The sequence below is a fragment of the Python bivittatus genome, unplaced genomic scaffold (genome assembly GCF_059951505.1).
Source record: "Python bivittatus isolate LINGU-HERP-01145 unplaced genomic scaffold, Pbiv_v1 ctg000330_np1212, whole genome shotgun sequence".
Taxonomy (NCBI): Eukaryota; Metazoa; Chordata; class Lepidosauria; order Squamata; family Pythonidae; genus Python; species Python bivittatus.
This window is the reverse complement of record NW_028277058.1, coordinates 14,924,136-14,941,776: the sequence shown is the minus strand read 5'-3', so window position 1 is coordinate 14,941,776 and position 17,641 is coordinate 14,924,136. Positions and strand designations below refer to the sequence as shown.

At 36.3% G+C, this 17,641-nt stretch overlaps 1 protein-coding gene across 1 annotated transcript in view; it reads right to left on the bottom strand.

The window, feature by feature from the left end:
• Positions 1 to 13,591: 13,591 nt before the first annotated feature.
• The window catches only part of PDZRN4 (PDZ domain containing ring finger 4), a 115,021-nt gene continuing 110,971 nt past the window's right edge, over positions 13,592 to 17,641 (bottom strand). The window contains exon 8 of the mRNA XM_088141531.1: positions 13,592 to 15,118. Coding sequence (XP_087997657.1) covers positions 13,592 to 15,118 — 1,527 coding nt within the window. The remainder of the gene's footprint in view (positions 15,119 to 17,641) is intronic.

Sequence of the window (17,641 nt, the reverse complement as noted above, 5' to 3'; positions counted from 1 at the left end):
GTCAGCTGAGTGCATAGGGACAATCCAGCTGCTTCCCTCTGATGTACTTGTTGACTTTAGAAATTGTCCTTGGCCACCTAGAGACTGGAACTTAACAGAGCCCGTCATTATGTTGTTTTCATTACACAGACATTAAAAGATTAAGGGAAAGGCACAAATGAACTCACATTCTAAATGGATTTCAAAGAGAGGAAAATGATGATTCAACTCAGTGAGGATAGCTCTGGAAATAAAGTTGGCTTTGGTTAACGTACATCTAAAGAATCCATTCCTATTGTTGAGAAAAATCTCTTTCTCATAAACAGATAATAGCCTCCTTTTCTTTATAAGAATCACTTTAGTAAGCTGCTGTTGCTGTGCAAAAGCTTTTGTGTTTGTCTTAGCACTTTTGCCTGCACATTTATCCAGAAATACATAGTAGGTAGTATGTCTCTTCCAAACAAAGAATGTGTAGACGTTACCAAATCACAACAGAACATATAAAAACATCTGTTAGGGAAGTAATTTGCACATGTGTGGAATTTTAAGTTTGATTTCCTTTACAACATGTATTTCTCCAGTTTAACATAACAAAAGCCATCCTAGGTATACCTTATAAAGTACATAACTGAATTCAAAATGACCACAAACAAATGATTTAAGCAAGGAGCAGGAGATTCCATAGCATATCAATGGAGAATCCATTTTCTTTGTCTTTAATGCTCCATGTGGTATAGGACTATTCTAAACCCTTAGCGTAAAGTAAAATAAGCTGCAGATTAATCATCTCTGGTTGAGTGTCCTCAGGTTTGGAAGAAAATTCCACAATACTATCAGTATGGACTGATCTGCAGCCTTTCCTCAAACACTGCTGAGCAACGGAATGAGATGATCAAGGATGTTGTAAAAGAGCCTTCCTTGGAATGTTTTCAAAGGAAAGATTGAAAGAAATGCCAGAGGTACCTTGAGATCTTTTTCCAGTAGCAGAGTAGTTTGGATGAGATCAGCCATGAGAACTTTCAGGCCTTTAGATATTATGTGATGAAGTTATCATGTGCCTGAGGAAGAGCAGGTGAATGCAGAGAGAGACTTCTAATTGTTTAAAAGCATCAGAGTAAAATCAGCGCATTTCTCATGCCTCTCTCAAGACCCCAATAACAACAAAAGCAGCTCACGCAGGGGAATGGTTTCATATGCAAAGAGATACGTATGTATGGGAGGTGGTGCCATGGGGTTGATAAAAGGTTATCAGCCAGGCATTTATTAGAGGTGTTTCTCCTGCCTTTTTCTGTCTAGTGGTAAGAAGATGGGAATGCAATCAGTTTGACATTTCTGTCAGAACTGGTATTTGAACCACTGGATGATTCTGACAAATGCCATGGCTGTCATCTGCTACTCAGTTTTAATTATGTCTGACTGATGCTTTCAATGGTAGCGAGCAGAAAACTTAATTAGCTTTAGCAAAAGCTGATATATAGAGCTGGAGGACTTCAAGCAACTACGGAGGATAAACCTAAAGGATCACTGTTTTTGCAATCTGATCAGTCGTGTAAGAAGGATTAATTGTCCTACACCTGGAGTATTTCTTTCTCCTTTAAGAGGGCTTTAATGGAAATGCATGTCAGATTCGGTACTGCAGGGTGTTGGAGCAGTTATAAATGTGAGCAGCAAAGGGCTTCAGCTTACAAGAAACTGCTATGCTAGTGTGTGAGCTGAGTTCAAAAGTAATGTTAAGAGTAAAGTTAGAGACAAAATTGCCCTCAAGTTAGCTCCTAATGACTACATGGATTCATCCATGCAGTTTCTTGGCAATAATATGGAAAAAATTTTAAGGGCAGAAGATAAAATACTGTACACTCAACAGAATGTTTTGAGTAAAGGAACATCTGCTTTCTTAAAGAGGAAATGTACACTTCCAGGAGCAAATCTGTAAGAGGAGGAAAACTCAGAAATGCAAGACTTCCTCAACCTTCAATACATTGTTTGAAAAGCAGCTTATATCAGTTGGTTATCAAGACCTTAATTTGGTTAACTTTGGCTTTGCATTATAATTTGAATGTGGGGAGAAAAAACAAGAGTATCTTGCATTAGAAAACTAACACAGGTTGCCTCTCACTTGGATTTAGTCCTTTCACACAACAGATAAGATGAGATAACTATGGGTATTATTTATCATGTTAGACTATTGATGGGACTTAAGGGATTAAATGCTTTATCGTCTTCAACAATCCTGGGCAGATATACTGTTGCCCTGAGTAAGAAAGGTTTGGAGCTAATCTCCACAAGGCTGACCCAGGGTGTTATGTTGCCTACAGCTCATGTATGGAGCTAACGGACAGGAATGGAATCATATTTCAAAGACAGTGAGAGTAAGTGTTTTACACTGTTTCTGAAAAGTCATAGTTTAGTGCAAGGCTGAGATCTTTTCCATGCTTGATACTGGCCTCTACCAACTCAACAAAATGCTGAAACGCATAGCCTGGGCTGGCTGGCTATTTCTGTATCTGCCCACATAGTCACTGGCATTTGCCAGAGTCTCTAGGACCAGCTATATGAATAGCACATACCCTTAATGCTATGGGCAAAAAGGCTCAGTTATAAGAAAAAATCTATAACTTTTACCGACATCATTCAGGATCAGATCTATCCATAATCTAAAACTAAACTACAGTTAATTCCCATAAACATAAATATAGCCTCATTTAATATGTTACATTTTTGGACAAAACATTAAAAAAGGGGCACAATGTGAATTGCCAATGAGATTCTCAAATATAGATGGATACCAAAATCTTCCTCCTCCTACTTCATCTTTTTTATCTAAATGGTTGTAAACTGGAACAAGAAAACTATTCATTACTTTATGTAGCTCTCACTGATTTTCCTCTGGAGGTGAATAGCTGACTAAAGTGCTTGATTATGAATGAGTACCTGTGTACATTGCACTCTAACATACATATTCAATAATTCTTTTGAGAAACAGGAATTATGAAACATTAGTGTAAGGCCATTCTTTCTCATCTGAGAAGGTTGAACATTTGAAAAACTGCCGCAAAGATATAAAGATATGCATTAAACATGCTGCAGTCCTATTTCTTAAATGTGCTAGCTTTTCAATTTTGGAGAATAAAAAAATCTACAAAGCAGGCTTGGTATTTTCGAAATGATTATCCTTTATTGACACACTTACTCAGATAAATTGTTGATAACAATGAACTATATCCATACTTATAGTGGATCACTTTAACCAATACCTACCTATACCTAAGGCATACTTATAGTGGACATTTAAATGACTTAAATATAACAACCCAAATGTGATTTATTTCAAATGGTTTACCTTATCATTAGACTTGCATCCAACTCAAGGAATCATCAATTCTCAAAAAGTCCAGAAAGTCTTATAACTGGTAGAAAACTAGCATGTTGAAAACAAGGCAACTGAAGAAGGCAATGACAAAACATTGAAACCAGAAACAAAATATTACTGAGAATGAGCACCCAAGGGAGATCTTGCTATCTTTTCAGTATTCACAGGAATAATTCTAGGAATTCTTCCCACCCGCTGCGTTTTGTTGCATTGTGCCTGAGGCACTATTCTGGAGAACTAAAAAACTTGCACATTGTTTTGTATCAGTGGTTCCAATTAAGGTATTATCCAGCTATGAAATTTGGGATTTTGCTTTTTGAATAGCTCACAGAGATAGCCCTGCATTTTATATCTGCATCATCTGTTTCTCAATGAGATCCAGTGTAAAGTAAGTGCCATTAGCCCTAAGAAAATCACTTGGCACTAGAAGCCACACTTAAACTGAGCAACATGCCATGAATCAAGTAAATATAATGCATCTAAAACAAAATCATACAGATGACAGAGAAGGATAAAAAATAGTTATCAGCATGAATAATTCACTAACTATTGCATGGTATAAGTCACCAGCTAATGTGCACTGCCTGCCATTTAATAGTGGATATATCAGAAGAAATATGGAAATTGGAATATTTTAATAACTTTCTATATGAAGGATGATGAGACTGCCTAAATGATTAAAAGGGAGATATGTTATAATGAACTAAAGCTATTCGAGTGTAAGGTAATTTTAATTCAAACCTCCATCTGCTTATGTATAATTAAGACTCATTTAACAAGTTAATGCCTAACAGAGAGAACTGATAAGTTTGGTATTAAAGAGCTTAAGAGAAGTAAATTAAACTGTCGAGTTAGAGGAGCTCTTATTTTAATTTCTTATACCTGAACCTCTCACCATCTTCTAGGGGGCATTTTCTTTCTCTAACCAGGCAGTCAAGTGACAAACCTGAGAACAGGAGGGAATTAAACTAATCCCCCTGCCCCCTGGAACTGAATTTTTTGTGCATGAACTGCATAGCTGACAGTAGCCACATTTAGACTGGGTCAAACTGCTTCAGATTGGGTCTAAATGGTAGAGCACCTATTAGCAAGATGTAACACATGCCATGAACAGTATTTATGAATTGCCAATATTAAACAAACTATTAAAACTAGGAAAGGATTCAGAATGCAACAAAACAAAATCCAAATAAACAATGCATCATGAAACAAACAAACACAAAACAGCCAAGCTAAAGTGAGCTATTGAACACTGCTAAACTCATTGTGATATTCTGTGTAACCTTTAATTTTCTAGGCACACCTTCCTGGCTCCAAATTGTGGATTCAGTCTTGACTTAATCATGTTTAAATAAAATTCATTGAAATTAATGGGAATTAAGTGAGCCAGATCTAAATGAATCCCCATTAATTTTTACAGTATGTGCCTATTCTAAGTTTGATTACATCTGGATTCAATCAGTGGCTCTAAGGTATTTAGCAGTTTTGATTACTTTCAATTCTCCTTTTGAAAAACCACAACAGTTGCCGAAATGAACCCTTCTCACATTTATCTCCCCATTTATGCTTTTTCTTCACTGTTGCTGATTGTCAGCCATTTACTTTATCCTGATGCTAGCACTTAGAATGTGGTTTGGAAGCTATTTGCATGTGATTTATCTGAGTTCACTGCTTGGTGAATTAAGACAAAAGATCCAGGTCTTGACAGCTGGTAGGCAGGAAAGTAAAATGGCCAAAATCTTACATAACTGAGCTATGTATAAGAGCTTCCCACATTGAAGACCCCTAGAGATATAAGGGGGAGGGTCTTAATTAAACCTAAGCTGAGATATAAGGAGGCAAGTGGTAAAATTATAACACAACACTGGTGCGTGCATGCATGTGTAGAGGTTGTACAACAGCGGTGTATGAGTGTATGTGGAAGTGGTGTGTATGTGTACATGCACACATACTGTATGCTCATGAAGAAGATCTCAAGTTTAATTTTGGCATCTAGTTAAAAAAAGCAAGAGAGATCACGAGGAGCACCTGCTGTTAGAGTGTAACATGCTGGCTGGTAGGGAATAAATAGTCTGATCTCCTATAATAGAACTGCCTATTATCCACAACTGAAACCTGTATTTTTTCACTAAATCAAGAGAGTTCAAAGACAGATAAGTCAACCTGCATATTAGCAGGTTTTAGTTCAAACTAACCCTATGGAAGAATTACTGACATACACTTGTATTTCCAGGCCAGTCCATAATGACAAAAACTAGGATCCTATCACAATTGCATGTCCAGAAGATTAAAGAGTCTTGTTTCCCCTCTGCGGACCTGACTTCTAGGATGTAATATGCTGGGGACTGCTGCCAATAGTGGATGGGTGAAAAGTGAACATATTAAAATATAGGCCTAATTAATTTTAGTGCATGTGCGCATACACAATTTTCTCATATCCTGAGTGTGTCGGTATACTCTACTTACCTCCTAGTTGGTGAGTTGATAGTACCTTGCCTTGCAAAGTGGTGTCCAGAGAGTCAAGCTTCGATGGAATAGCCTGAGCAGGCCTGGGGTAAAATTGAGCTTTGGTGGTGCTTGTGGCATAGTGACTAATTGTACATTCTGCATAAATGGCAAAAAGAAGAAGGGCTAATTTATGTACCTTGGCAGAATGTTCACTGAAAGTGGGCTAATGGATGAGAAATATTTAAGATGTGCAAATGCTGATAGAAAGGTGCGTGGTTTCTTTGTCAGACTAAATGTTTGTTGAAGGAGGTGAAAATAGTTGAGTATAAGAGCAGGTTATATGGAAATGAGAGGCGGATATGTAAAGAGAAACTTAAAAGTGAGCAGTTTCTTAAGAATTATGAAAAGCTAATGGAGTTAGAGGGGTCAAGAATGAATGGTTATTGAACAAATGTGGTTGGACACAAAATTGAATGAACAGTGCAGAAAAGTACACCAAGTCGTTTGCTCATCCAGAGAAAAGGAAGATCATATTGCGAATGAATGAATGAATGAATGAATGAATGAATGAATGGATGGATGGATGGATGAATGAATGAATGGATGGATGAATGAATGAATGAATAGTTAATAGGCTGAAGAAAGGTGTGGTTAGACAGAGTTAATGAGAACCTCAAAAAGAAGAAGGTGGAAATGTTAAAGAACAAATGTCTGTGTATGAATTGCTGTGTGGACATGATAGAAGCAAAGATGATTTGCAATAATAGAGAGGTATGTCTCCTTTTATACCCTGTCTTTAATTCTTTTGCTCACTACTTCTAGTGTTTGTGTTTTGTGTAACATTGCTTACTGTGAAAATAAATGGTGTGGATCTATCTGTCTGTCTGCCTATCTATCTATCATCTATCTCTTCTTCTTCTTTTTTTTAGAAACAGAAATTGGCAAGCAGTTCCAAACCTCAGAATTATAATGTGAAAAGCAACCCCCATGGTCTACATCTGTTACTGCAGACAATTATTAATCAGATAACTTCATTACATGCAGATGGATGCTAAAAAATGCCAGGTGTGCTTAGATCTCGGCTCTTTGACAAGATTTGAAATTTCTGAGCAGAGCTGTCCCCTCTTTTCTTCAATCTTTGTTGCTAAAATATAAAACAGCCCCAAATGAAAAACAACAGCCTGTTCTTTACTAACTGCATGAAATGAAAAGCTTTTTAATGCATTAGTTTGTAATCTATCATACTCATTAATAGAAATGAACAAGTCCATTTTCAGGTTGGGTTAGATTGAACCCCCCCCCCCTTATTTTGTTGAAGCCAAACAAACATTTATTTGTTTATTTATTGCAAAAAGAATATTTAATAAACTGGAGCAGAAATAGGACTAAAAAACAAACATTAAAAGAACACTTACCATGCATGTCTCTTGACTAGAAAAGAAAGATTTATAAAGGATTATAAAAGAAATTGAAAGCCCAAATACAATAAAAACAGAATGTTTTACTGAGATGCAAAAAAAAAAAAAAAAATTCCAATGACTCATTGGCTTATATAAGGACATTTTATAAACAAAAGTACCATGGCCTTGATTTTTAAATTCTTGGTGCAATAAATTTCCAGTACCTTTTAAAGATACATGGAGGAGTTAAATAAGAGCAACTATCTTGGAAATGTCTCCTAGGGGAAGTACAGCTGGCCCACACGTTGTTTGGTTTGAACAAAGGTTGATTCACCTGTATATGCAGAGAGCTCTACAAAACTGGAGAGAAAATGGGGCTATGCCTTTGGCCCACCTCCGCACTCTTGACAAACTGCACATGTTCAGGAGGGGCTGTCTGAAGGGGTTCCAGATTGCACTGGCATTGCAATTGCATTGAAATGAACACAAATACCGCTCCCTTTCAGACTTCCTGCATGAATGCATGGAACTTGGAGTAAGGGGAATGGCAACATGCACGGCCCTGCTATCTTCTGAGTTTTATATTGGCAGCTGTTATTGAAGAATTTAAGTTGGATGTATTAGCTTTCTATCCATAACATCATTCAAAGGAAGGAAAAATATCCCATCAAATGAGAACCTCTGCAATTAATGCAAACAGGGTATTCTGCAGGGTTAGGGGAAAAAAAAAAAAGTCAAGAGGGTGGCCGCAGTGGTGCAATCAAAATTCTGTCTGTTTTTTTATGTGCAACATTTGTTCTTTACTTTTTTGACCACACCCTGCGGATGTCCCTACATCCAAAGCAACTGATTCTTAGAAATGCACTTCTTTGCTATGTTTCAGAAATACTTCCCCCCACCCCCCACCCCACCAACTATAGCATGTGGCTATATTTCACTGCATTACCAACTATTTGTCAGTGAGTAACTATGAAAAAAATGACAAGATTTGTTTCATCATGGTACTTCAATTTACAATTTTTCACAAAGACACATCCTTAGAATCCGTTGCGGATGGATCAATCACAGATTTTACACAAATAATGTTAAAAAACGAGCAAATGATGAAATACAAAAGACTGCTAAAAATGTCTATGCTGGAATCTGCTGGATTATATGAATTCATGACTTTGTACTGCAACATAATGTTTCTAGATACAAACAGGTTATAAGGATATGAACAGAACTGAAGAGCCTTTCTCCAGCATCTTGCTTCCCACAATCGACAACCAGACGTGTGTTGGAAGTCCATAAGCAAAGCCCTTTTCTTGCTGTGGCTTTCCAAGCCACAGAGATTCACTATGAGTTTCAGCACCCTATAGAATGCTCTTCTCCGAAAAACCCAAACCAAGCCAACAACAAACAATATTTTTCAAAGTCATACATAATCCCCCCCTTCACTATTTTAATTCCATTATTTAAAAGTCACTCATCTTAGAACATTGCTGTTTTATCCTGATATTTGTCTAAGACTGTTCCATTACTGTTCCCAATGGCATGGAGGTGGAGGTGAGAAAAAGGGTAAATAGAAGCACAATAACTTTCTTAGATATGGATGGCTGCCATATTGTTGGCCATAGCTATGAAGGAGTGGTGCAGCATCGGTAGTTATCCACTCTTTGCTTAGCCCACATTCAGACAAATATCCTGTACTCTACCTTTTGGATGACTCCCAAGGTGGCAGAGCTATGTATCCTATCCTGAGGTGAATCATCTGCTTTTCCCTATCACCTGAGATAGCACCTTGAGGTGCAGCCACCCACCACTTCTCTTACAAGGGGACCTGGATGGTAGCATGCATAATTCTTGGCTTCCCCAACATGGGAGCAGCTCAATTCTATTTAGTCATTTGTTTAAAATATTTGCACACTATCTCCTACTTAGAAAAAGTGGTTTGCAATAAGTATTTAATATTTAAGACATGAAATTAAAACAAAACCATGAATTTAACATGGTGTAATATAAAATAAGCAAGAGAATGGTAAAACAATAACAGCGTAAATGAAGGAATAAAAAGGTAAAAATATAACAGCTGCATAATTATTATAAGGCCTGGGAGAATAAAGATGTCTCTGCCTGGAAGTGAAAAGCTAATCACGATGGTGTCAAGTGTGCCTTACTATGAAGGGCAACCAAAATTGGAGGCTAAACTGATAGCCTCTCTTCACACCCAGAGCTGACCCTCTGAAGATGAGCTTTATTCATAGGAACATAGGGAAGATGTATTCCGATGCCAACTTGAATTTATATTGATATGATATTAAAAATATTTTATGGGAGGAACAACCCTCTGGATTGCAGCAAAGATATCGTGGTGTGGTTTTAAAAATTCCTTACTTTCCACATTTGGAATATATGCATTGAAGTACTATAGCAATCAGATGCAACTGTTACAATATTCACAAGGCTTTGCCAGGACATTTAGAAGACAATATCATGGGCAACTAACTGGACAGGATCAATATTCATGCAAATGCTGAAGAATGGGGACCAAACTGACTGTGGAAGTTATTGCACAATTGCCCCAATTCCACATACAAGCAAGATTTCACCCTAGATCATTCAGACTAAAATCATACCTGGAGCAAGGACTGCCTAAAGTGCAAGCAGGGTTAAGGAAACGGTGAGGAACAAGCAATGGGCCCTTGAAAAGACAGAAGAATACCAAAAGGATATTTACATGGGTTTAATTGACACAACACGCCCTTTGACTGCATAACTCATGAAAATTCTTGGCCACATTAAGAAGCATGGGTATATCAGAACACCTGATCATTCTAACTCACAGTCATTAAGTTGCTCAAGAAGCAACAGTCTCAACAGAACAAGGAGAAAAAGAATAGTTAAAATTGGTAAAGGCATACAACAAAGCTGCATAATATCCCCATATCTGTTTAACCTACATGCAGAACAAATCATCACAGAAGCAGGACCGTGTGAAGAAAACCTAGATTATGATTTTCCTTTTTCGACATATCATGCAAAGAGAAAGATATAATGCTTGGCAAGGCTGAAGGAAAATGCAAAAGAACTGGCAGTGTGATGAATTGATACCGTAGCCACAGGTGCTAGCTATTCTAGCAACAATTAGCTCAGGACAACGGTCCACAGAGTTTCCCTGAATTGATACCAACTTGACAGCAACTAACAACAACATTGGAACATGTTCGGGACTAAACTCTGTTGGGTTAGAGATTCTAACTCTACAGTAATTTTTAAGCAAACAATTAAGGTGAATATTAGTTGTTTGCAAAAACCCTGGAATAAGATTGTCCTATATTAACAAATCAATGACTAAGGGTTGTAAAGAAAATGAAACATGTAATGATTCTTAAGTAATGATGAGATAAATTCAAGAATACATGCCTTTTCAGGTTTACAGAATACCTCAAAGAATGTTTAAAAAAGATTGGGGCAATTTATTCACAAGATATGGGCTTGTTTGACTATTGCTCTGATTTGGTTTAAGTTTGTTAATATGGTATTAACAAAGATCATACTTTAGAACTACTATATTCTAAAAATATGAAATTTATCACTATATGAATTATGGATTTATTGAGCATGAGGCAGCAAAAAATATTACTCTTCAGTAATGGAAAGACAGTGCAATTTCAGGTTTATCATCTTGGATCATCAATATATGTTTGATTTTTCTTTATGAACAAGCTCTTGATCGATGTAATGGACAGACTGTTTCATATTAATTTATGTGGTTAAGATTTAATGATGTGTTTAAACATTAGATTTCCTGCATGTAACAAAATGTGCTTTTGTTCTTTCCTTTTTTATCTTTGTAGTTTTTTTCTTTTCTTCTCACTTTCTGTATATCAAGCAATAAAAATACAGCTTCAATATTATATTGCCATTTGGCTTCAATCAAAGATATTAGAAATATATAACAATAAATCAGAGAATGACGTCTTATTCAGTTTGTTTGAAAGGAATTCTGCCCCATGTCCAGCAACCAGTGTTAATTTGTAATGTTGTACGTAGTACTTGTAGCACTTTTAGCATGAAAATCTGTTAAAAGAAAATCCAGGCATGACGCATTTCATGTTACTAGTGATTTTATAAAGAAAAATAAAAGTGTTCTCTGAAACTGAATACAGGAAGTGAAAAAAAATATTATTGAACTGGAAAATATATGCTACTTTCCAAAATATTTCTCAATTACATATTGAGAAATGATGGTGCATTATAATTGTTAACACTAACATTATAAGACTAGGTGTCATGTTATGTAATAAAGTTTGCTACAGATATGTCTTGATTTTCTAAGTGCTTCCTGATTGCTCATCATGACAGCAATATTACATTATCGTGTATACTTTACTACTTCCCCTATTCAATTTTAGAAAACCGTTTTATTCATCACAGAAAACCATACGTTTGCTTTGGAGTCTACATTGAAGACTCCAATCAGTCCCATTCTTTGATGAATGTTCTTGACTTTTTTTATCACTGTCAATATTTTTAGACATGCCTTTAAAAATAATCCTTAAATTATGTAATCTACACATATCTCAGTGTACATTGTCTAGTATATGACACATCAATATATTTAGCAATAGATTTTAACTGTAAAAAATTGTTCAAACATCAGAACAGGGCGTTTTAAATTTTGGTAATTTTACCAACATTTATCCCATTGGAGCATGGGATAAACTACAGGAAATATTGTGTCTATAAGAATAAAAATAAACCTATCGGGGCTCAGAGCATTATCTTTGGTTGTAATCTAAAAAGATTGATAGGATCTACGCTTCATTTTCAAATTATATGCTGGTTTCTCCTCCTGAATTATCACGATGCTAATTTTTAAAACAGGAAAGCTGATGCAGGAAACAAACAAATATTTCAGTGTAAGTCTACATGTTTCTATCCACATACAAAATGAAAAAAATACCTTATATACCCAATGCCCAATATATTACTTCTACAGTGTAGTACCTATTCAGAAGCAAGCCACAGTGAGTAAAACATGACTACTCCCAGGCATATAAGCCAAGGACTTCATCCATGTAATCAATTGTTACGATTATGATTATTTATAAAATATAAAATTATGGATTGTATCCACAGTAGCTCCTGAAATTCTTGCTGGAGGAGGAATGGGGAAGGGAAATTATTCTCCTACAATTCATCAGATTCTTCACCCCAGATGACTGAAAGAACAATGTGGGTTGGTGCTAGGAAAGACAAGGCAAGGAACTGGTTCATTATTCCTTCTATACACTATTTTTTTTCAACCAAAATATTATTTTGTTGCATAAGGAATTATATGCCTAATTGGATATTTATCGGTTCAAACATTGTTATATTCTTTCCAATCTTAGTAAGAGTCCCCAAGATTAACAATAATATCCTTAAAATTTTTAAAATGAAAATAATGGCCAGAACTATTAAAGATAATTGGAAAGTCTTAAATATACTAACAGTGCTGAAGATAAATGGGCAAAATGCACAGAGAATTTTGGAGAAAGATCATAAAAGTTTATTGTTGCTGTTGCTACCTGAATCCACATAAAGGTACTCGGTAGTCATACTGAATTATTACAGATTCAGATTGGAAAGTATTAATGTGAACATATATAATATATAAATAAGTTCACATCTTAAATATTTTAAACATGTCTGTAAGAGGAATGAAAATTAAACTCAAAGCAGCCCTTGATCATTTTTCTTAAAGATATGAAATAATTTATTTTTTCTTTGATCTTCACAAATACTACATATTATCTAGCTACACAACCAATGCCATTACATACCACAGGGAATTCCTCACCAACACTTTACATTGACAAAGACCACTGCAATTTTAAAATTAAATGAACTGTACAATGTGCTGTTAGACAAAATGTTATTAAATTTCATGAAAAGTTGTGGCATATCATTCGTGAACATAGAATGTTTAAAAAATTAAATTGCCAATAAGCAAAAATAAGATATAAAGTGTTTCATTTTGGCATCATTGTTTTAATAAAGTATTATAAAAGAAAATTAAGAGGAAAAGAGTCAGTTCTTAACATCCACTACTTAAAATTGCATATGAAAGTAATAGTTCCTTCCTTTCAATTTTTTTCTTTTGATTTTTGTTTTTAAATAGAAATGAATATTACATAAATATTGCAGAGTAAAGAAAGGTTGTAAAATTACTGTTAAAGAAAATACTATTGTATGAAAAGCAAATGTAAAATTACCAAACAATTTGCTTACAAAAAAGGTCAAAATATAAGCAGTCACAAAATATATAAAAATGCCACCTTGAACGAGGCAATATACTCTACCGAAAGTGGTAGCACGCTTTTCCCATAATATCATAATCATTGAACATAGATAAATACTACCATATTCATACAGTAGTAACAGATAAAAAAGCATTGTGCACACTTGTGTCATCTGGAGATTTAGCACCATGTGTCATAAGTTCCTGGATAGTCATCCAGTTGTCCAAGATCTTCTTGTTCCTCTTTTTCATCATCTTTTTGTGACTGAGTTCAATTATGTTAATTTCCTTTTTGGCCTCGCTGCCACTTTGAGGGTTCTCTTTGAGAGACTCCAACCGGCTACGCATCATGAATTCCCGACGTCTTCTCTGCTCCTTGGCTCTCACCAGATGTTGCTTCCGCTCCTCTTTGCTCCAGTAACGACCCATCTTCATTTCGCTCATTGTATCATCATCTGTTGTCATTCCGCTGCGCTCCTCTTTAATCTTTAAGGCACGTTCCTTCAGGATTCTGTCTCTTACTGGTCTCTTTGTGATATACCTTGTCCCATCACTCCTTATTTTCACTTTCCATTCCATTTTGGGCTCTGTACACTTTTGGGACTCTTTGCACATGTTCACTAGGCTAAGCTGACTTTGGGCATATTCCACTGCAGATCTCTGTTGAATCAGCTGCATATAGCTTTGATAACGCTTAGCATGGGCAGGTATATTTCCATACCTGTATGAAGAGCTATGATATGGGGACAGGTAAGGAATGTGCTCAGGGCTCTGTTTTTCCTGCTCGGTTGGTTTGCTGCTTTCTGAAACTATTTCCTTTTCCTCAACTGAAGTGTTTTGTTCAGAAACTTTGGTTTTGTTTGGAGCTGCCTCCCGGCGACTGTGCCTTGACGACAACTGGTTTGCCACAATGGTACTCCTGAGATTTTTTCTATTGGTAATGCTAACCATTCGTTGAAGAGAACTGTCAGGAGAGCGCTCTAAATTCAATGGAGTGCTTCTACAGCTTTCTGCTGTATTGTAAGCACTGGAACTGTCTTTGTCAGATTTCTCTGGATGTTCTATTATCTCACCCAGTTTTTCTCCTTGAAGATCTATAGCGGTGTTATAGTTCCTGAGTGTGCTATCATGCAATGTCCAGATATCCTCATACTGCTCTCTTACTTTTGGAAGCTGATGGGCCTGCATAATGTTCTGACACTCACGCTCAATGCTCCTCAATTCCTCATTGAGCAGCTGTAGTTCATGCTCAACCGCATCTTTCTGCCTTCGGTTACACTCTATGGTACTACTTGAATAATATAAATCATATTCTCCATGAGTTCGGATCTTACACTTGAGCTCCAACAGCTGGTGAAACCTTTCACAGTCCTCTTCCGGGTTACCAACAAAATCCGTTTCAATATATTCCTCAGACGTTAGGGTTTGGTTGCATTGGAGCTCAGGGCCTTCCAAAGTGTCTGGAGTCTCTCCGAGTTCCTGCTGGGTCTGTAGGGCTTCATTCTTCTGCTTCTCAGGGGGATTTTCTTGCTCTGAGCTCTCATCATTGCGCTGGCTCTCATCTGTGGGGCCCACTCCACTATCCTTTTCATTATTATTGGATGATGAGGTAGCAGTGTCTGTGGTGCCATCTTCTTCTTCATGTTTCTTCGGCTGTAAGATCAATGGACTCATTGTTACTACAGATCACAGCTTACAATGTTATCTCTTAACAGCTATGAGAGAAAACTCTGTGCTTTTGCAAGTCAACATGGCAATGCACAATGTGGAAATACTATTAAACATGGATCCAAGGGAACTGGATCCTTTCTTACTTATGGCTTCTTTTATTTCTTTACAGTACAAGACCAACAATCTAAAAAAATACAACAAGCCATGAATACATGTATTATTATTACCATCATCAATTATTATTCTATTGATTTATATAGCTACTTATATCAGTACATGACTCTGGGTGGCTCACAACATTAAAACAAATACACATGTGTACAAATACAAATTAAACAAGAAATAAAGCACGTAGCAGCCAGAGAATCATAAAAAAGCCATCAATGCAGCCAGGAAATGCGCCCCGTCACACACACCCAGGGCCCCAGGCTCAAGCATAGAGCCAGGTCTTCAAGGCACCATGGAAGACGAGCAGCACTGGGGCCAACCTCAGCTCTGGAGGGTTGATGCTCCAGAGGGCAGGTGTCATGGCAGAAAAGGCTCTCCTACCAAATAACTATTAGTTAACATTACACAGAAAGATTAAAATACAAAAAATTATTAAAAATAGAAAAAAGAAAAAGAACTTTTGGGTTTATAACTTCCCCCTTTTTGTACATCTGCTAATTTATCATATTGTAGACATTTAACCCTCTTTAAAAGCCAGACTGTAAGCAATTGTATTTGCCATGCTGTGTGATGTATTGTATGTATGGGAACCATTCTTGCTTAAATTTGGTTATACCTCTGCTGTGTATATATTCTGTTAGATTCATACTGGTTTGTTGTAGGGCATATCTAACGGAAAATTTAAAAACCAAACTTGGGAGTATTTGGCATTTTGTTTTTTTCTTTTGAAGAAGCAGTTGTAGAAAATGGTATGCATTATAGCAGTGGACAAGTATATGTCTTTGACTGGCTGCTCTCTAAAGGAATGTAAAAATGTACATTGAGAATACACATCTCACTGAAAACTAAAAGAATGGAGACACTTAGATGAGCAGCTGGATGCAAGTTCGTGTTCTGAATTTGCCACTTTTGATATTGCTTGTGCAGGAATTTGCATAAGCATTTGTAAATATGCAAAAAAATTAAGATGGTTTTCATCCGAGCAAAAGATCATCGTATAGAAATTGAACCTTGTGTATTGCTGTAAGGGTTACTACTGGAGTTCAAATTATACTAGGAATTGAAAATTATTTGGAATAAGCACTTCTGACTTCACATGAGCTCAGCACTTTTCTGTTAATCATTAAACCAGCCCCTCTTTTTTCAGGCTTTTAGTTCAGCTGAAAAAGGTGTGATGGGACTCCTAAAGCAGCCATACTTTTTTTTTGGCAGACTCACAAGGAAATCAGAAAAACACACATACACAAAAGCTGCTTTAATGAACAGCAGAGAGGTGTTGCATTTATTCAAGGTCTGAAGTACTCAACCTAGTTTTTTAAGTTGCAGAGCCCTATTAGAAATGCCATCAACAATAAAGTGCAATGGTAGTAGGAACCCTAAAGTGCAGTTTTGCATATTATAACAAATATTTGTGTTTGCAAGGGTAGAGTAACAGTAGAAACTCAGACAGAACTTACCTTTCGTGAAAAGAAGCTTTAATTTAAATGCTAAATGTAATAGCAGTACAGTGTGGACATTACCTTTCTAAAACTGAACTGAGTGTCATAGGTTGAGAAGCTAACAGCATAGCTTGTCTGGTAGATTTGTAGAGGACAATTTGTCACTGATGGTTGTTGGTCCAGCTAATGTTATTCATTGTTTTTGACTTCTGATCACCTAATAACACTGAAGAAAATGAACACTCCCTGTTTTGAAAACACGTGCAAAGGGATTTTACAATATAGGTGGATCATTGAATGTTGCCTTGGAAAATGTATAGTTAAATTCTAGTCTTTAAGATAATAAAATCAAAATGGCTATCTATTCTGGGCACTATGTCAAGCACTTTGGTAGATCGAGTGCACCCATCATTAATTGGATTTATTTATTGCACTTCTAATGCAAAGACCATTAGCTACCGGAGCACTGACGCGATTCTTTTTCTTTTTCAATGATATTGATGTTGAAGGCGTTTTGTTCTATTTTCCTTACACAATTATTATCCGAAGTGCATGTAGCCTTATTTACAATAAATCTAAGTGTGCACAGGACCAGGCAAATGTGGTTTTTCCTTTAAAAGCTATAATTATATAATTAAGCATAATGGCTAGTAATAATAAAATGTGATGAGAAAAAAATGAAGCATACTGGTAACAGGGAACAAAATTCTATGAATCTGCTTTATTAGTAATTGCTATTTTCTCTATTGAGACAGACACTGATAGACATGCAGGGAACTGGAAGGTAGAATTAGGGACGTACAACAAAGCCTTATTATTACCTTCAAGAGCAGAAGCCCACCAGTTGGTCTTTTATGCACAGTTGTTAGAAGAAATTGATGCCAATAGGTCACATCAG